Here is a 19,631-nt window from a genome sequence, read left to right as displayed (position 1 = left end):
TCATGTTTATGGGGAAGATAGGACAGAGGTGAGCAATGTCTAGAGAAGGGCAGTGGAGCAGATGTGAAAGGTCTGGAGCACAAGTCTGAGGATGAGCAGCTGAAGGAGATGGGGGTGTTTAGCGTGGAGAAAAGGAGGGTCAAGGGGACCTTATCACTCTCTAAACTACCTGACAGAAGGCTATAGAGAAGCAGAGCAGGAGGTCCTGCTTCTCCAGGATGGTTCTCCCTTCAGCTGAGCATGTTTGTAGATGAGCTGAAGGGAGGACCTTTCTGGAGAGGTAGGACTTGGGTTTGCTTGTGCCACTTTGGAGGCATTTGTCCATTTCCAGACTTGTCTCCATTTGTCCCAGTTTGCCCTGGCTGTAGATGGTGCCTGGTTGTGCCTGCCTTCCCATGTGTGTACATGCTTACTTGGGCTTCTCACTGGCCTCTGCACAACATTTTGGCCTTGTCCTGGCTTGAAGGTGTGGTCATCATCACCTTAAAATATTAGGGGGATACATGGTGTAGCCCAGCGCAGCATTTAGAGACCTGCAGTGTTAAGGTAATGGCAATTGAAATGCCACCTGCTCAGGTACCAAGACACGTATGGATGTCCTGGATCCTTCACATCTGGCCTTGCCTGTTCTGGGCTGGAAAATGGCAGCCATAGGTGTTGCTCTTGCATTCCATTGTCTGAGGCATGAGCAAAGCTGTGTGATCAGTGGTGCTGGTTCCAGACATCATGATGGAGAGGGGTCGAGCTGTCTCCCACTTAATCTGCAGGGTGGTGACAGCTCTCCCAGGCTGTTCCTGTGGCCTGTGGTAAAAAAGGAGGACGACTCAGGCTGTGGCAAGCATGGAGCAGCTTTAGCATAGCACCAATGTGGCTGTGGCCAGCCTCACATGGGAAGCCTAAAGTGTGTGGGTTAAAGCACCATCTCTGCTGAACTTCGCCATTTTACTTGGGATTGCTGTGATCTGGAGGTCTTTGGGCACCATCACCAGCCCTGGTGTGCAGATGGGCATGGTGGAAGAAGGTCCACATGGTTCAGGGAGAAGATCCAGGACCTGTGGTAGAGCTGGGGTTTTTGTTGCACGCACCGTGGTATGCGCCTTCCCGTCCTAACAGGATGTTCCAGCACTCTTAGTGCTCTGCAGAGTAACTTGTAGGACTTCTGGAGATATGGAATTAGTAGGCTGATAAGCTTGTTATAAGCATCACCATTTTATTTTAGTGTGAGCAGTAATACTTGGCGGCGTGCAGCCGCAGCTTGTCATGTAATGGTTTTAATCTTATTTTTTAAGAAGAGAGGGAACAATGTTTTTCTTACTGACTGGAGCCAGATCTGCACTCTTGTCTGTGTCTCTTCATCTCTCTCTGGGTTTTGTTTGCACAATATTGTAGTGGATGTAGCGAACATATGGGCCTTAAATTCATTTAATAGTTGCAAGAAAATGAGTTTAAGGTTCTTACAGTATTAAGGTAGACATTTCCAAATTCATTTTTAATGGAACATTTGTTCTCCAAAGATTATTACGCGCCATTAAGTCCTCTGGTGCCTGGTGTGTTCTCGTGCCCAGGGATGTTATTGCCAAGGGACATAAACATGTTTATGGGCCCAATTTATTGAACGGTGAGATTAAATATACTACACTTGAAAATGTCAGTAGAAGCATGAGCGCATTGTCATAAATCCTGAGTGAGAACATTTGGACATAAATGTCGTGCTACTGCATAAAACCAGTGCAAATCAAGTTGGGAGCAGCTGAAAACTTCTCTCACCAGTAGAGCAATTGTAAACACTGGGATTTGTCAGCATTAAATACATACATGGGAGCAGGTAGTATATGGGTTTTTCCTTTTCTGGGCTGACTAGACATGCCACATGGGGGTAATAAACTGGCAAATTATGTTAAATGTTTCTGTGTGTTTGATGTGCATGGGAGTGGGTGTGGGCAAAGCTCCCACCCAGCCATAACTCATTATCTCACTGCAGGGCAGCACTGGCAGGGAGACCCAATGCTGCTCACTTGATGTGTGTGTGTACGTTAAAAAATGGGCAGCATTATCTCTGTCATTCTCTCTCTCTCTCTCTCTCTCTCTCTCTCTCTCTCTCTCTGTATATATCTATATATAGATTGAGAGATAGATATCTATATACGTATATATATAGATATATCAACCTTGCAAAAAATAATTGCTGAATATAAGAGTAAAGAAGTTCTGCAAGATATATACAGTGAGATAATGATTTAAATAGTCTCTTAATATATACTACATATATCTATATCTCAGTGCATAAGTTGTTATCTATATATATCTATATATATCTATATATGGATATATAATAGGCAGTACCACACAGGCTCATCCCTCTTTGCATTGCTGTCATTACCCTGGTGCACAAGCCTTGCAGAGCTTTTCTTATCCTTGTGTTCAGAGATTTTTACTTTTTTTATCCCCTGGATTGAGTGATAAAATCAAGCAGTGCTGCATAAATCAGGCATTTTGCTGCTTTTGTGCAAAAAGCAGTTAGGTTTGCTGCTTTAAAGGACCTGACTCCAAACCTGAGTTGTTTTTTTGGGCTTCTTACCAGCCTGGGTATGTGATGTCAGAAGGCACAAGGACTTGGCTGCCAGCATGGTCTGGGCTGCCTGTGCTTCTGCACAGCCAGCCTGGATGCAAAGTCATGAAGGGAGAGGAATTTGGGATTTGCCTGGAAGCACACAGCTCAGTCTCTTGAACTGAGGGCCAGTGGGTCTTCATCTGAGTAATGGGAAGCATTAACAAAACCAGACTTAATTCTTGCTGCTCTGTTGTGATGTGCACCAGCATATAATAAGCTGAGTCACATCAGTAACCCCAGAATAAATCCCAATAGCAGGTTCACAGCCTTTTCTCCACAGTTAGAGCCAAGCCCTGTGGTTTGCTTGGGTTTTTTGGGTGGGCTGCACCCCACATGCTGGGCTGGGTGGGTCAAGCTTTTCTGGAAGGAGAAGCCTCAGCTCTGACAACTCCATGTGAGATGGTACAAGCATGTGTCTGCAAACAGCTGGGGAGGGAGGTGTGGTTGCGGTGGGAGGAGGGTGGGGAAGTACCAAATGTGGTTTGCACTTTAGTGTTCCTGATTTAGAGCAGGTTTAGCACTGTCTGTGGATGCTCCAAGAACTGTGGGCTCATGGCTGTGTTATCTAGTTTAGAAGTGAAAACTAAAGTCTATATATAGCAGGTTTGATAAGCTTTCCTTAAGTGAGAAGAGGTTTGGTCAAAAATATCTTCATGAAGCTTTATAGTTTTTTATATACTTCTTTTTATGTAAGCATATGTACATATATATGTAAAATACCTATGTTATATATAGAGATATACAGAAGTATGTATAATATATACACAGATATACACAAATACATATAAAAATATATCAGGCTGAATAGATACTTTAGAAGTGTGTGTGATGTATTGGGTTTGGATGGCCAGGTTTTGGTAGCAGAGGGCTACAGGGCTGGGTCCTGTGAGAAGCTGCCAGAAGCTTCACCCATGTCCAAGGGAGCCAATGCCAGCCAGCTCAAGGATGGACCCACCACTGTCCAAGGCTGAGCCCATCAGGAATGGTGGGAGTGCCTCTGAGACAACAGATTTAAGAAGAGGGGCCAGAAAAAAGCTGGTAAACTTCAGCCAGTAGAGAGAGGAGTGAGAACACGTGAGAGGAACAGCTCTGCAGACACCAGAGTCAGTGAAAAAGGAGTGGGGGGGAAGAGGCCAAGCTGGAGCAGGTTTGCTGGCAGGACCTGTAGAAGGGACCCATGCTGAAGCAGGAGAAGAGTTTGAGGATTCATCCCACTGAGGAACATGGAGCAGCAGAGATAGACTGACCACAGATCCCATTCTCTATCTCCCTGTGCTGCTGAGGGGAGGAGGAAGAGAACTCAGGAGTGAAGTTAAACCTGGGAAAAAGGGAGAGGTGGGTGGGAAGTGATTTAGTTTTTATTTCCCTTTACCCTGTTCTGCTTTGATTAGCAAAAAGTCAAACTCATTTCCCCAAGCCGAGTCTGATTTTCCAGTGACAGTCTCTGGTGAGGGATCTCTCCCTGCCCGTATCTCAACCCATGAGCCTTTTTTTATATCTTGTTATCTTTTCTGTCCCCTGCCCACCTGAGGGGGGCAGGTATAGAACAGCTTTGGTGGGCACCTGGTGTCCAGGCCATATACATATATGTACACACATCTTTATAAAATATCTGTGTAATACATAGAAAGATACAAAAATGTGTACCATATATCCTTGTGTGTATATACGCATGCACATGTATGAAAAAGGATTCCTACATCAATCTATATATCTATAGATTTTTTTTGTATGTATCTATATATTTGGCTATATCAGAGCTGTGAACTGAAGGTGCAGTTGGGAGGTTTGATCTAAACTGCATTAGAAAGTGTTAAATTTTAGGCCAGCTGGAAAAGCCCCCGTTACGATATTCTTCTATAAGCAGTTTTTTTTGCTGTTGTGCCTGCAGAGGGAAAGAGAAGTGCTCCCTGGAGTCATGGGGGCACACAGCTCGGGAGGAAACCCAAGGTGTGGTTATCTCTCTGGAAAAAGTGAGTTTCTCTTTGCAGCTCACAGATGCTGACCCTTCATGTTGCTGTTTGAAACAAAGTGTTGCTCAGCTTGATAAAACAGGGTTAATTAGTTATTTTGGAGGAGATATGGTTTTATTTGAATCTTTAACTCCTGACCTCTAGTAGACTCAAGGATAAGTATGCTGTTTGCATTGCTCCCTGACCTACACGGAGAAAAACCTCACTGTCTTGAGCCAGGATGTCTCAAGTGCTTTTCTGGGGGAAACTCTGCCTTTTTGGTCTCTTCATTCACCCAGTGTTCACCTGGCACAGCGTCTCCCACCCCATGACTGAGTCATCCCACCTGTCTGCACTGGAAATGTCTCTGAATGCAATCCTAGCTGCTGGATGTGCTTATTATGAAAATACTTATCTTTATAGAGGTGCTTTGGTGACTCACCTCTTAATCCAGCTCTCTCTCAGGGCAGTGGCTGCAGTGCAGGCATGTGGGTGAGCATGTGCTCTTCTGCCCTGTTCCTGCTCAGGTGGTTCAGTACCCAGGGTCTTCCTGTGCTGAAGAGTGCACGAGATTTTACAGTTAAATTACTGATTTTAGAGTGTTGGATTAACTGAGAGGTCTGTCACCCTTTACATGCATAGCAGCTGTTGAGCATGTTACGGGTGCTGCTTCTCTTCAGCCTGAACTCATAAAAGATGTTAAAACAATAACAACAATTACAACAAAATCTCAAAGACCTACCCAAGAAAGGCAAAGCGTGGCCGTTTGGGGATGAGAGAAGCTTTGCTAGACCTGATATCTGCGGACCCCCCGCCTCACCTGTGCCTTCTCTGCCCCACAGGCATCGACATCCTCAAGCTGGTGGCAGCCCAGGTGGGGAGCCAGTGGAAGGACATCTACCAGTTCCTGTGCAACGCCAGCGAGCGGGAGGTGGCGGCTTTCTCCAACGGCTACGCGGCCGACCACGAGCGCGCCTACGCCGCCCTGCAGCACTGGACCATCCGCGGGCCCGAGGCCAGCCTGGCCCAGCTCATCAGCGCGCTCCGCCAGCACCGCCGCAACGACGTCGTGGAGAAGATCCGCGGCCTCATGGAGGACACGGCGCCGGTAACGCCGGGGTGGGCCTCAGTGCAGGCCGGGCTGTGGTGGGATGGGACATGGCTGTGGCCTCGGTGCAGGCCTTGTGGGATGTGGTGGGATTGGACATGGCTGTGGCCTCGGTGCAGGCCGGGATGTGGTGGGATGGGACATGGCTGTGGCCTCGGTGCAGGCCGTGCCATGAGGGATGGACATGGCTGTGGCCTTGAGCTTAGCTTGTGGGCAAGCGGCTCCCTCTCTTCATGGAGCTGCTTGGGGGCTCGTGTTGGCTGTGCAGTGCTTTTTGCTGGCGTTTGCTCAAATCCCCGTCAAGGTTTTGGTGGGCTCTAGAGTCCCATGTGCTTTGCATGTATCTTTGAAGATCACCAGGAGGATCTGGTAGCTGAGCCCTTGTACCAGGGACATGGAGGAAAAAGCATCCCCCTTCAAACATGCTCTCAAATGCCGTGGATTTGTGAGAAGGGCCAAGTGCCCTTGAGCACTAAGTGTTGCTTCCTCCAAGCGGGTGACTGGTGGCATGGGGGAGGCCATGCATGCAGTGCTCCAGAGTTGTTGCTCTTCTTTGGCAACGTTGGCCTTAAACAGTCCCATATTTTGGGAGAATAAATAAATTGCAGCAGAAAATCCTACAGTGTAAGTCATCAGGAGGTGCTTCAGTGACCTTCGTAGATTTGTTTTGGCCACTGCTGCCTAACTTGTTTCAGTTTTTAGGCTCTGATAACTCGGTGGTCTGCCAGAAGTGTTTGTAAAGGTGATGAGTGGGGCTTTTTCTGAACATAGAAGCCAATGGGACAACATGTAGATGAAATCGAAGTGGTTGAGGCATGGCTCTTCTCCCTAAACTGGTTGGTGAAACATTTCCCATTGCCTTAGCAGTGACCCAGACCCAAAGGGGAGCAGGTGAGTGCTTGCTGACCTCTCTGGGCTCTTGGTGGGGACTTGGCAAGGTGGACCTTCACTCACAATAGGGCTTCTGAAGCAGAGCGTTTGTCAGGGCAGGGGATTCCGAAATTCTGCTTTGATCATCACAAACTTCCCCTTATCTGAGGGGCTGTGATCCCTTCACTATGTTGCATATCTTAAATTATTTTATTTGATCCCTTCACTGTGTCATATAAATTATTTTGTTAGTGTATGAAACACCTTATTCCCTTGTTCCCATTGTATGAAATCAGAAGTTGGGATGTGTTGGCAGGAGCCCTGGGCTTGTGTTTTGGAGAGACCCTGAGTCAGGCATGTGCTGAACATCCTGTCCAGATCTTGGATAGGTTGGCTTTGCCAGCTGCCTGATCTCCTGCTCCTGCTCAGTTGCTGGTTTTTTTTTCCTTTCAGCTCCTGGTAACTAAGCAGCATGTGGCCTTCTCATTGGTGGAAGAAATAAAACTAAAAAATCCAAGACAAAGCTATGTTTAGGAAAGAAGAGAGGCAGAGAAAATTGCCATTTTGCACATATGAATTAAAGTTCCCAGCATGTGCAGTGTCCCAGAAGAACATGTTGTCCTCTTGCTCTCCTAATGTGTGTCCTTGTAGTTACTCCTTTGACTTTGAATACTGTGACAAAGCTCTGGGCAAGGGCATTGGATAAAACCTGGGACTTGTTCCTCAGCACAACACATAATTAACAGACTGGGGCTGTGCAGTGCTGATGCCTCTGGCCCTTTTGGCCAAGACCATCAGGCTGTGCTTATCAAACAGTTACAGAATGCAGATGGTGGCTCCAGGAGCAGGGTTTGTGGGTGACCTGTCAGTGTGGAGGACTCCCAGTGATGGAGTAACCACAAGCTGTGTCCGTAACTTTGAAAATATAGCAAGCAGATGTTCAAGAGAATGAGCAAACCCAAATCTCAAGGATAACTGGATGAAAGTCTCCTGGACTTCCCAAACAGCTCTCCTGTGTCTCACTGTTTTTTAAAACAGCATGTTGTCTTTTCCAGTGTCCAGCACGCCTGGACCCTGGGGTGGTTCCCCATCAGTTTCACTTGTTTTTCTAGAAATGAGTAAAATTGGGTTGTTGATCTTTTGAGCAGGTGGTTCAAGTCCACATGAGAAATTTGGCATATTTCAGCGAAGGAGTTGTTTTTTAACAAATTCACCCAAATTCACATCTTCTTTCCATGTTCATCTGATTTGGCTTCTTCAGATGAGCATCCCTCATGATAAACTTTAGGAGTTGGCCGCTGCCCTGCCCTGGAGATCCTGGAGCTGTGTGTGTGGAATGTCACAGCCTGGCAGCACCCCAGGGTACAGATCCAGCACGGCAGCACATTGTGTTTCTGTGAGGTGCTACCTGCTGGAACCTGTCTGCCTTCTCTCCCTGAGCTGGCTCCTGTGCTGTCAGCGTGGGTGGTGATAACAATGGCCCTGCAAGGAATGTGGGAAGCAGTTTATGCATCAAGACCAAATCCCTGGAGAATTGTGCTGGTGGCTCATCATCATCACAGCAGTCCAGGAAGCCAAGAGCTTGGTGCCAGGAGCAGGTGTGGAGGTTGATCTTTGGGGCTTTTTTTTTATCTGCTGGTTGGAAAGCCTTTAATTGGAGCTAATTGAGGTTTGACTCTGAGTGATTTGTCTATCCAAACACAGATAAATTGGGGCAGTTTTTCTCTGCACCAAGGTGGTTTGATCCAGATGAATGTGTCACTCTATTGGTGACAACGTGGGTCCTGTGCTCTCCAGCCCTGCAGAAGAAGTCTTGCAAAAAAACCCCAAACAATCCCAAAACAGCAAAAAATAATAAAAAGACTTTTGGTGCTGCGGGGGGAGTGAGGACTCTCATAAAGCAATGCAAATGCATGCATCCTCTCTGTGGCTAAGTTGCCCAGAGAGGCTGTAGACATTCCATCTCTGTAAGTGTTCAAGGCCAGGTTGGACAGGGCTTTGAGCAGCCTGGTCTAGAGGAAGGTGTCTCTGCCCCTGGCAGGGTGTTGGAAAAAGGTGAGCTGTAAGATCCCTTCCAACCCAAATCGTTTTGTGAGTGCAAGTAACAGCACAATGTCCTTAGGGTGACCTGAGCCAGCAGCAAGTCTCCACCACATGCTGGTGTGTCCTACCTGAGTCCAGGAGGGATGGATGCATGGATGGCTGTGCTGTTTGGGATGCCTTTGGCTCTGCCTAGCATCCCTGGGTGCAAAACGGAGTTTCCCCATCTCTCTGTATGATCCCTGTGTCGTAAGAAAGAACTGACACCCCCAAAGTCATGGGTAAAAATTGTTTTTGAATGCTGTAGTTCTCAGATAGCAAATCAGTACCCTAAACACATTTCATCCCACCCACTATTGCATCCTTCTCTTAAGTCATTTATCTGGTGTCTGCCTTCAACTTATAAACCTATAGAGGCAAAGCTGCTCTCTCCTGTAGCGCCCTGTTCCCTTGGCAGCCTTTTGTGCTCTGAAATCCAAATATTTACAACCCCTGAAAGGAATAGGGGAATTAATGAGAGTCTCTGGAGTGTTACAGCATGGAGCAGGAACATTTTCCTTCAGGTGAGGAACAGCTCTGCTGCAGACTTGCCTGTGTTTTTAGCTGTGCAGGATTATGCTGGTTTTGCATGGCACTGGATGAATTTAGGTTAAGCCGAGATTAGCCTTCTGAATCATTTTGCTTGGGGTATTTTGCAGCTGAGCCAGAAAATGCAGGGAGTGCAGAAGCTGTGGGAAGGTTTTTAGGGGTGCATTTAACTCACAGGGCTCCTGTTAAAGCCTGGCCCTGGCCACGAATGGACTCAAGGTTTGCAAAATCTGTCCCCTCGCAGGCAGGTTTGCCAGACAGTGGCGAGCCTGGGCACCACTTAGCAAGCACAGGCATATCCCAAATTAGTGGTGCTGACAACAAAAATAGGGGAAAAGGGCGAGGGAAGAAGGGAGGGTTTCTCCCTGCCATTCTAGCAAACTACTATTCTCCATTTTTAGGGCTAAAATCAGAAAAACTGAATTTTACCAGTATCCACTGGATAATGAGATTTTTTTTATTGTGGTGCATAACAGCATTTTGCAGCTATCAAGGGCTCTGTGCTCACCTGGGCTGGCCTGGGGTGGAGTTGGCACAGCCAGGCCGTATTGGCTCCCGAGTGTCCTGATGTGAGCAGTACTTTAAGCTCTTATCGTTTTATTTATGGCTCTGCTGGCCTCGGCTGAAATATCTCAGGGGCTGGATGGAAGGGAAGCAAACAGCCTCCCTCACTCAGGGCGTTCAGCAGCACAGCCTCAGCAAAGCTGAAAAACAAACCCACACCATGAATAAGGGAGATGTTGGAAGTGGAGAGGGGAAGGCTACAGCCCCAAGCCCAGCAAGATTTAGTTTTGTGGCTAATTTCATGCTGCATATAATCCCATGAGTCAGCGGATGTGTCAGGGCTAGGGCTCTGGTGCAAGGTTAAGCTGTGGGGTTTTGGGGTATTTCAGAGGCGAAGAGGATGTGAAAGCAACCTCATGTCCAGGCACATGTTTGTGGCAGTACCCTAGAGCTCAGTTTGTTGCCCTTTCACAGGTCAAAACCCTAAGGGGGGAAGTCAAGAGCCTGGAGTAGTGTTCCTCAAACTCAGCCCCTGTCAGCTCCCACCCATCCCCTTCACTTCCTCTTCTGGCCATGCAGGATTGAGCAGGGCCCAGTAATTACGAGTTAAGTTTGTGCTGCATTCACGTGCCAGCAGTGGAGTAAGGGTAAAGCTGTTTGGATGGATTTCCTAGCCAGAGGGGCCTGTGGTCTGAGGGCTGGGAAGTGCCCAGGCAGCCAGGAAAAGAAAAAAATTGCCTTCTGCTGCACTTGCATCAGGTTTTATTTGAGGCACAGAGCTGTAAGGTGAAGTGGCCTGAGCCCTGGGGAAAGGCGTAGGGCTGGCTGGGTTTTGCTGGAGCGGGCATCGCTCCAGGTTTGCTCTAAGCCATGACTTGATTTTTAGCAAACAGATTGGGTTTGAGTTATGCTGGAAAATGTGCAATAAACAAAATCTAATAATTCATAAACTAATGCAAAGAGAAACAACCTAAACACAAAAATAGAAACTTTATATAGGCAATGATATTGAGGTTTCCCTGCTGTGGTGGCCACATCTCCTGGGGCCTCTGTTTTTGGAGTGTAATGGGTGTGGGAGCATAAGAGGAAACTAGAAGGTGGTTTCTTCTACTAGCCCAACTCAGTATCGACTAACTCAGCCTGTAATTGGGTTGGGAATTTCTTCATCAGGGCTTCATCAGCTCTTCATTATGGTTTGAGTTGAAAAAGTGAGTGGGCAAATCCATAGAAAGGAGAAGCCACCAGTAGCTCTCCTGGAGACATCATGTGCTTGAGAGGCACTTGGCTCACAGACAGGCAGGGCAGGGCTGATGGGGAAGAGCTGTTTCCTCCGTGAGTGACTGCAGTTGTGGTTGTGGCATTTAAACCGTCCCCAGACCTAGCATTGCCCATCCCGAGTCGTGTGAGGTTTGACTTGAGCAGCTCTTCCCCAAGGCTGCCTTGTGTTGAGGGAAGATGCTCCACCAGAGATGGGTCGAGCATTCTGCTGAAACCACACGGGTGAGGTGAAGGGCACAGAGAGGAAATTTGGGCTTTCCTACCCCAGCATCCTCATGGTCTTCCCATCCTGGCAGAGGACATGCCTCCTCTGCAGCACCACACACCATCACTGCCCTTCTCTGACACTTCTGTGAGACCTCATGGCTCTGCCAGTGGTGTTTAACCTGCCAGGGTCTGTCTGCCCCCAGGGTGGATCCCCAAGCACTCTGTGTACTCTGAAGCTGCTGATCCAGAGGGATCCTTCCCGTTCCTGTTGTGTCCACAGCAAGAGCATTTCCCACCAGGATCACCCGTGCCAGGCTGCTGCCCACCCCACCCTGCTCCATGTGCCGGGGTTTTTCCTGCCGCATTCCCTACGGAGGCATAACAGACCTGGGAATAAGGGCTGGTGTCAGTCGGGTGTCATCTTCTGGCAGGGAATCTGGGAAGTGGCTGCCTCAGTGCTAAATTTATTCCCCCCACATCCTGGAGGGTGCACAGCCACCCTCAGCAGCAGCCAGCCTGCCACCCGCTTTTGTTCCCGCCTGGTTGTGGCAGGAGGAATTGCTGGGAAGCATTGCCTGAGAGAAGAGTGTTTTTTAGTGCCTGCTGCTGCTCTTTCCTAATATTAGCACAGCAGCTGCAGTTTCTGTTTGTCTGAGCTAAGCTTTTATTGCAGTACTGTAAAACGGAGGCAGCAAATGGGACCAACCCGTTCAAACAGAGCTGGTGAGAGCAGCTGTGAAAGAAAACAAAGCCAAGCCTATGTCTTCTCCTGCCCCTATCCCCTTCTGTCCCCTTTTCTTCCTTTCAGACACCCTGAGCTGCTTAGAGCATGCTCTCAGCTACACTGGGATCCAAGAGGATGCTGGTGCTTGAACTGCAGTTTAAAGGGCTGCAAGTACACAGAAGCTTTAAGGATTTTATTAATATTTTTTGGCATTGAAAATCTCTTTATGCTGTGCTCAAAAAAAGAAAAAACCTACAAAAAAGTACCTGGCAGAGCACCTCTGATGGCTTGTAGGAGGCTGATGATGTGACAAAGCCACTGCAGTGCCTTTGGTTTCTGTGCTGGACTGTGCATCTAACAGTGTCCCACGTGTCTCTCTTTGCAGGTGCAGATGCAGCCCCAGTGGCAAGCGCAGGAGCCCAGCAGTGAAGACGTAAAGGTGAGAAATCCCATGGCTCTGGAAAGGCAAAAGGGTTGCAAGAGGGGTTTTTTTGTGTGGTTTTTTTTTTTTTTTTCTTTCCCAGCCAGAGCTTGGTTTCACTCAATCACCGCCGTTCATAAAAATAGGAATGGCCAGGATGGTTTCAGTGCAGTGACTCACAGGCTATGAATAGTGTGTTTTTACACCTATTCCACAGGCTTCACCTCGCAGCAGCCTTTTGCATTCCCTGGTCTTTCAAAGCCCTCCTTCCCAGTTGCTTTCTTCCTGTGGTTTAAATGTTAACACACATCCAAGCATCCTGTTTGCTTTGCTTCAAGCTTGCAACCTTCAGCTATTTGGAAAGCTTTGGGCTCCCGGAAGGGTTATAGTCAAATAACCTCGGGTGATTCTCTCTTTCCTAGCATGTTTTAACAACTGTTTAATTAAATTCCAAATGAGTTGGTTCTGGGAAGACAGAGCTGGGGCAGCTGTCTGCTCCCCGTCCTTCTTTGGCCAATTGTTGCTCGGTCATCAGGCTCCTTTTTGGGAATTGGTAGGTGGGTTTGTGGTTGAATATTAGGTAGATGAGTTGCACAAGGAAAAACTAACCCCTAAAGGCTGTGTTATTTTTAAAGGGAATATCAGAGCATATTACAATTGGGAAAGTGGCCAGCTGCTGCCATGGTCCTTCCCTTGATATTCCTTCTTAATGGATGTAGCTGATTCTCCATGATGAACTGTACTGGAAGGGGAGTTTCAGAGGAGAAGGCAGATTCTTTTAATTAAAAATTAAAGCTGACTTTTATTTTTAACATGCCTATTGCGTAATGCACTGAGCTAGAACAAATCCTCCCCTGTTTATTTTCAATGAGGGGAGAAAAAAAACCCCTTTTATTCTACCAGGAACAGGCTTCAATGTTAATTTAATGTGAACTAATGGGCGTCCCAGCAGACATGTGATTTGTGGGTGGCGAATTCCTCGACACGGATGAGGAATGTTCAGGCACATCCATGCTGGCGCGGAGGTGGCTCAGCAGCGCCCTTTCCCACAGCCTTTAATCCCAATTTTGCATTTTATGCCTGGGTTGTAGGCAAAAGCCTGTTAGCTGGAATAGCCTGATCTTCCCTCTGTAGGAGAAATCAGGGTTGTGAAATGATGTTGGGAAAGGGAATTGCATGGGGACAAGGCTTGCAATTCTTTTCCCTAGTAGGTCAAGCAGGGACACAGGGTTGGGTAAGGAGGTTAAATATTGGATAGCCCTTAAAATAACTTGTTTAGGGGACCTGGTGACTTGCAGAAGTGCCCAAGCTGCCAGCCAGGGATGTGAGGATGCTGGCCAGACATCACATCCCTGCAAGGATTAGGAACTAGAAATACTCTGCTTGAGATTTGCACCCTGAGGGGATGTTGAGAGGCAGAGGAGAATAGATAATGTTGGCTGCTGCCCTGGAGGTAGGAAGGAATTTCAGAGAAGAAACATGCAGAGTACAGTAAAATTAGTAGCAGGTTCACACCAGCACCCAAATTCGTAGAGTCATAGAATTGTTAAGGGTGGAAATAACATTTGAGATCGAGTCCAATCCTTAACCCAACACTGCCAAGTCCACCACTAAACCATGTCCATAACTGCCACATCCACACTTTTTTTTAGTGCCTTCAGGGATGGTGATTTCACCACTTCCCTGGACAGCCTATTACAATTCCTGACCCCTTTTTTGGTGAAATAAGTTTTTTCTAATATACAATCTAAACCTCCCCTGGCATGACTTGAGGCCATTTCATCTTGTCCTGTCACTTGTCACCTGTCACTTGTCAAATGGTGCTGCTTTCCAGTGCAGTGCTTCCCAGCAGTGCCTGCTGCTCCTGATGTCTTTGGACCGTGGAGCTGAACATTTGCCCTCGGCTCACATCAGGACAGGAAAAAGCAAAGGCACTTGGGTGACATTGTGGTCAGTGCCAGCTCCTGCCTGTCCTTCCTTGCTCTGTACTTGGAGTCTGGTAGGATGGACTTTTCCATCAGGCTTTAATGGGATGCTCACAGGAGCAATGGTGAGATGGGCAAACAAATCATTAATTTGATATGGAGCTGGTCAGAGGAGCTGGCCAGAACCATGTGCTGCACTGGAGATCCCACACAGCCCTGCTGCCTTGGCACTGGTTGGAGCTCTGGAGCCAGGCTGTACTTTGCTTTTAGCAAACAACAGGTGTGGAGCAGGTTTTGGACATCATTCCTTCTCGCCCCCAAGCTGAGTCTGAGAAGGAAAGCGCAGCTAAAAGGCTCTGCTGAGGTTACCTGTGCCATTGTAGTGCAGTGGTTGCTCCTGCCAGGTGTCCCAAGGGTGTGGGTTGTGTTACCTCTCCTGCCTGATGTGCCAAATGCCAGTGCTGATGTCCAGCCCAGGTCATCTCCTGTGCCTGTTGTGGGCCAGCAGAACAGGTCACCCCGTGCTGAGGGTGGGCTGGAATGTTTTGAAAGCCAGGGTGCGGGTGGGTTTGGGTGTTACCCATTGCAAAATTTCCCCCCAGTTAATTTTCCCTCCCTTCCTCCCCCCACAGCTGGAAGGTGACAAGCTGGCGCTGCCGGTGAGCCCCAGCCCGGTGAGCCCAGCGCCCACGCCCAGCCCCAAGCCCCCCGAGGCGGCCGTGCTCACCGTGGAGCCCTCCCCTTCGGAGAAGAAATGCTTCTTTGTCGACGAGGCCGAGCCTCTCCTGCGCTGCGACTCCACCTCCAGCGGCTCCTCCGCGCTCAGCCGGACAGGCTCTTTTATTACCAAAGGTACCTAAAGCAACCCAGCGCAGAGTGGGAGGACAGAAGGGACACCATGACATGTTCCCTGTGGTCAGCACACGTGGTAGAGCTGCCCAATACACGATATCGTTAGAGTAAATAATGGGGAAAACTGGCTCTCCAGGATACATTTATCACATCCTCATTTCTGACCAGAATATCCTGTTAGCAAAGGTGATACAGATTTCAGACAGAAAAATGTCTTTAAAGGCTTTTAACTCTTTCAAGTTCTGCCAGGGAAGTTGTAGCATCCCTGGGTGTTTGGGGGGGTGTTTCTCCTGACTTTTGGCTCTTGCACTGGCCTGTGCATTTCTGCATGAGAGGAAAGCAGAGAATGTAATTTTCAGACTGATTTTCATTTCAGATTTTTAAAATTTTTTTTTACTCTTCATCCTCTTTGCTGCAGACATAAAGTACATTAGTCGCTTCCCTTTATTTTAGGGCCTTTAATTTCCTGTATTTAACTTGCTGCATTTAATCTTTTTTTAACTTCTGATGAAGGTGAAATGCTGAGCTCAGTCAATCTACCAAATTTTTACTTGGGTGTGAAAATAAAGCTTACCCAATGAAAACAACTTGAAAGAGCAGAATTCAGCTTTTTTGGCTTCTCTCCTGCCCTCACTTTTCCAAACTGGCCATTCAGCATTTACAAATGCTGTGTTTGCTCTTGCAGGATCCTGGCTGAGGTGCCTCAGCAGCACTGCCTTCTCCATCTTGTCTCCTGCCCATCACTTGTTACTCTCCACCTTTTCCCACAGTTCTCCTTGTGGTGTGTCCCTCTCCAAAGGTGGCACCAGGGGATGGACTGAGGAGAACAAGCCCTGTCTAGCAGAGGTTTCTTGAGGAGTTTCTTGACCAATCCCCTTTCCTCCTACAGAAAAGAAGGACACCGTCCTGCGCCAGGTGCGCTTGGACCCGTGCGACCTGCAGCCCATCTTTGACGACATGCTGCACATCCTCAACCCCGAGGAGCTCCACGTGATCGAGGAGATCCCGCAGGCCGAAGACAAGCTGGACAGGCTATTTGAGATCGCTGGAGTCAAGAGCCAGGAAGCCAGCCAGACCCTCCTGGACTCTGTCTATAGCCACCTTCCCGATTTACTGTAGGCACTGGGTCACCGCACGCTCTCCGAATATCTGCTAGAGCTCGCTTGGCACTCGTTAAGATGACCAACAATACGCAGGCGGGATTTGTTGTAGAATATACGGCCAGTATTTTCGTTGAGGTGTCCTTGGTTTTTGGAGGGGGTGCAGTTTGCCAGCGTTGCACCCCTCCACCATAACTCTATCGCTCAGTCCAAGTCTTTGCACCCTCTGCCCCCTCCCCAAGTCTCTCTTCTCCTTGTTCTCATTCCAATCAGATCAGCCGATGCACTTTAAAAACAAAAGCAAACAAACAAAAAAATCCAAAACCGCAGTTTATGAACTAAAAGACCACAAATCTGGTGTAATCTAACGCATCAAATTGGGGATTGCTCTGTAAGCCCCTTCCTCTGTCAAAGCTGTTGCTCGGAGTGACTGTCTCCCACCACCTCCCTTCGCCTCGGGGCAGTAAATGGCAAAAACACACAAAAATCCCACCCCAGTTGTTGCTGGTTACTGTCTCTTAACGCAGCTAAGCTTCCCACCCGAGCTGACTTTCTTTATTTTTTTAATGTACTCTTGTTTGGCTCATATCCATTGCTAAGATTTTACTAGCACGGTTATTTATTGTATGGTTTTCACCTGGACAACGCATCGCGCTCCTAATACGCTACAGCACAAGCGCTTAAACCACAAGGAGAAGGGTCAAGCCCAGCCAACCTTCAAGGCAGTGAAAAGATCTTTGCCTCCAGTCGAATGTAAGGAGTTATCCTGCCTTGCCACGTGTGGGAATGGTGGGGCCCCAAAGGGAGCCGGTGCTGGACGTGGGGAGGCGAAGGCTGCCGGTGGTCCCGCTCTCCTCGTGCTGTAAGACTTAACCAAGCTATGCTTTTACACTCGTGTCTCTTGTTTTTTATACAGATGTGGCCGATAAGTTCTCTGAAGACCTTATGTGGTCTCAATAGTCTCTTCAAATCACACTTCACTTTTTATTAAATGAGGTCGAGGGTGGGGGGTGCGGGGGACAAAAAGCTGCATCGTAAAAAGTCTGTCTGATTATATTTGCAATTATTATGCTCCCGTAACGAACAGTCTGTACTACGCGCAATTTGAAGAAATAGTGGCATGAGGGTGGCATGAGCTGCCCCGTGGGTAGGGGTGGGAGTGGGGGAAGAGGGGAATGAATTAAAAAATGCCTTCCGGTGTACTAATTTATTAATAAATACTAGGTGTTTGTTACTTGACATGATTCTGCGTTAACCTCCTTAACAGCTGCCTCTTCTCAGAGACACCTGGGTTGGGGCAGGGGCTTGCTTGGGGTGCCCATGGTGATGAGGGGGATTTTGGAGTTTTGGGGTCATGAGGAGGTAGCTTTGAGGCCAAAACGTGATTTCTTTCTGTTGGCAGCACTAACTTGAGTCCCCACAGTCACTGCTAGAGCTCCCTGCAGTCCCTGCCCTGTGCTGGGGTGGGAGACCTGTGCTAATCCCCATAGCAGTGACAGATCAGATGGCTGATGGGGCTTCCAGGGTTGGGTTTTGCAAGCTCTCAAAGGCTGTGTGGCATTTTGGGGAGGCTGAAGTACTAATTTTCCAAGGAAGCAGCTGCTGTGCTGAGTCACTCCTGAGTGAAGGTCTTGCAGTCACAGCATTTCTGTCGCTGTTACATTACCCATGTCCTTAAAGCCTACACTTCCAAATAACTCATCCCTTGTTATTCTGTCTACAAATTGAATCCTTAATGGGACAAATGCTTCTGGTTTAGAAGACTGACATTTTGTTTACTTGGCTCCAGAGTGATTTCTGTTACCAAGGGTGCTGTGTTTTTCTTCTGGCTGACACCAGGAATTGCTGGTGCAGGACTATACATAGGTACATAATTAAAACTTTTCAACAATGCACAGATGAAATACAGTGTCAAATAGCAAGAGCCTTTATTGGAAGCTCTGGGGTGGAGTTTTCCCTCAGTGGCAATAAAACATTTAGCTCTTAGTGCCTGCAGTTCTGAAGTAGAACCCAGTATCAGCCTATTGGCAAGAGGTGTTGGGACCACTGGTAGTTGATCCACTTGGGCAAGAATTGGTAAGTGGAGGGAAGGTATGCAATTCTGGGCTCAATCAATAGTTGGCTTTAAATTATTCTTAGCAGGTTCTTGGAGCAAGTCCAGCTGGAAAGTTAAAAGTTGTCCTTTTCTGATGGTCCATGTTCTCAAAGAGAGCAAAGGGAAAGACGTGGGTTGTAAGCACTACAGCCGTCATGCTACCCTCCCACAGAACCAACAACCCCACCCTGAACTGCACTTCCTGTCCTGACAGCCACTCACATTTTCTGATGGGCTTTGAAGGTAAAGCAAAAAGAAAAACAGTCCTGGGAAGAGGATTTAGCCAGCTGAAGAGACACCACAAAACAGGCATGTTGTGGAGGTGCCTTGGCCTGGAGCTGCTGAGGAAGCACAAGGAAGCTGTTTGGTCCTTAGGTTGTTGGGATGCATTGGTGGCAGGTCATGGAACAGCCAAGACTTGGGCAATCCTTGGCTCTGTCTGTGCTGTGCACACTTCCATCATGGTTCCTTTCTTTGATTGCACCTGGACATTGACCTTTTTTCCCTGGCTCTCATTTCAGATTTCCAACTTTTTGTTGTATGCATATGTATATGTGTGTACAATATAGTTCTTTATGATATATTTATCTATACATTATATATTTAGATATACTACATAAATATTTTAATACATTGTGCTATTTCTATATTGACATATTTTCCTATATTTTTGCTCTGTATTTTTATAGGTATATAGTATATAAATATTTTCTCTCCGGGGGTGTGTAGGGAAAAATACTTGAGAGCAGCTGAGCCCTATGTACAGACAGGGTATTTCCTGGCAGCGTGGGTGGTGTCAGGAGCTGCAAGCCCCGTGCCCCCACCCTTCCACTGAGCCAGCTTTCTAAAGCCTTAAGAAAATAAATCAGACAGGTGGGATCAATGGGTTCATGACCTGGAGGCGTAACTCCATGGGAGCAGAGATTGTCCTTGTTCTCATCTTTGTCTTACTCCTGGGCAAGGTACAAACTGTGATGTGCAGCTCAAATGAGTGAAGTCTTTGGCTAAAAAGGTAAAGCTGTGAATATAATGATCTTTATATATAATTATATGTAATATGCATAAAAGTGCATTTTATACAAAATCTGCATTGAAAATGTACTTGAGAGTGCCTTGTAGGTGAGAGGTGGGGTTTGCCTCTTGCTCAAATCATGGTGTTTGAGGAGTGGTATTTGGGTACTGGGGTGGCAGTCCTGGGTGGTAGAGCCTGTGAAATCAGAAGGCACAAGGAAGCATGATGAGGGCACAGCCTCCTCTGCCTGTTGTGGGCGTCTTGCTTCAGAGCAGAGACCAAAATTTCTGGTGTGGGTTGCACAAAACATTTGCTGCCCCAGCCCTGCGTGCTGGGGCTGGGAT

At 47.6% G+C, this 19,631-nt stretch overlaps 1 protein-coding gene across 1 annotated transcript in view; it reads left to right on the top strand.

Annotated features, from left to right (window-relative positions):
- The window catches only part of TNFRSF21 (TNF receptor superfamily member 21), a 35,318-nt gene extending 17,899 nt beyond the window's left edge, over window positions 1-17,419 (top strand). The window contains exons 4-7 of the mRNA XM_066314694.1: window positions 5,406-5,671; window positions 12,268-12,321; window positions 14,861-15,080; window positions 15,970-17,419. Of these exons, the coding sequence (XP_066170791.1) occupies window positions 5,406-5,671; window positions 12,268-12,321; window positions 14,861-15,080; window positions 15,970-16,199 (770 nt within the window). The 3' untranslated portion in view covers window positions 16,200-17,419. The remainder of the gene's footprint in view (window positions 1-5,405; window positions 5,672-12,267; window positions 12,322-14,860; window positions 15,081-15,969) is intronic.
- The last annotated feature ends 2,212 nt before the right edge of the window (window positions 17,420-19,631 follow it).

The sequence above is a fragment of the Sylvia atricapilla genome, chromosome 3 (assembly GCF_009819655.1).
Source record: "Sylvia atricapilla isolate bSylAtr1 chromosome 3, bSylAtr1.pri, whole genome shotgun sequence".
Taxonomy (NCBI): Eukaryota; Metazoa; Chordata; class Aves; order Passeriformes; family Sylviidae; genus Sylvia; species Sylvia atricapilla.
This window is presented reverse-complemented; position numbering and strand designations above follow the sequence as displayed.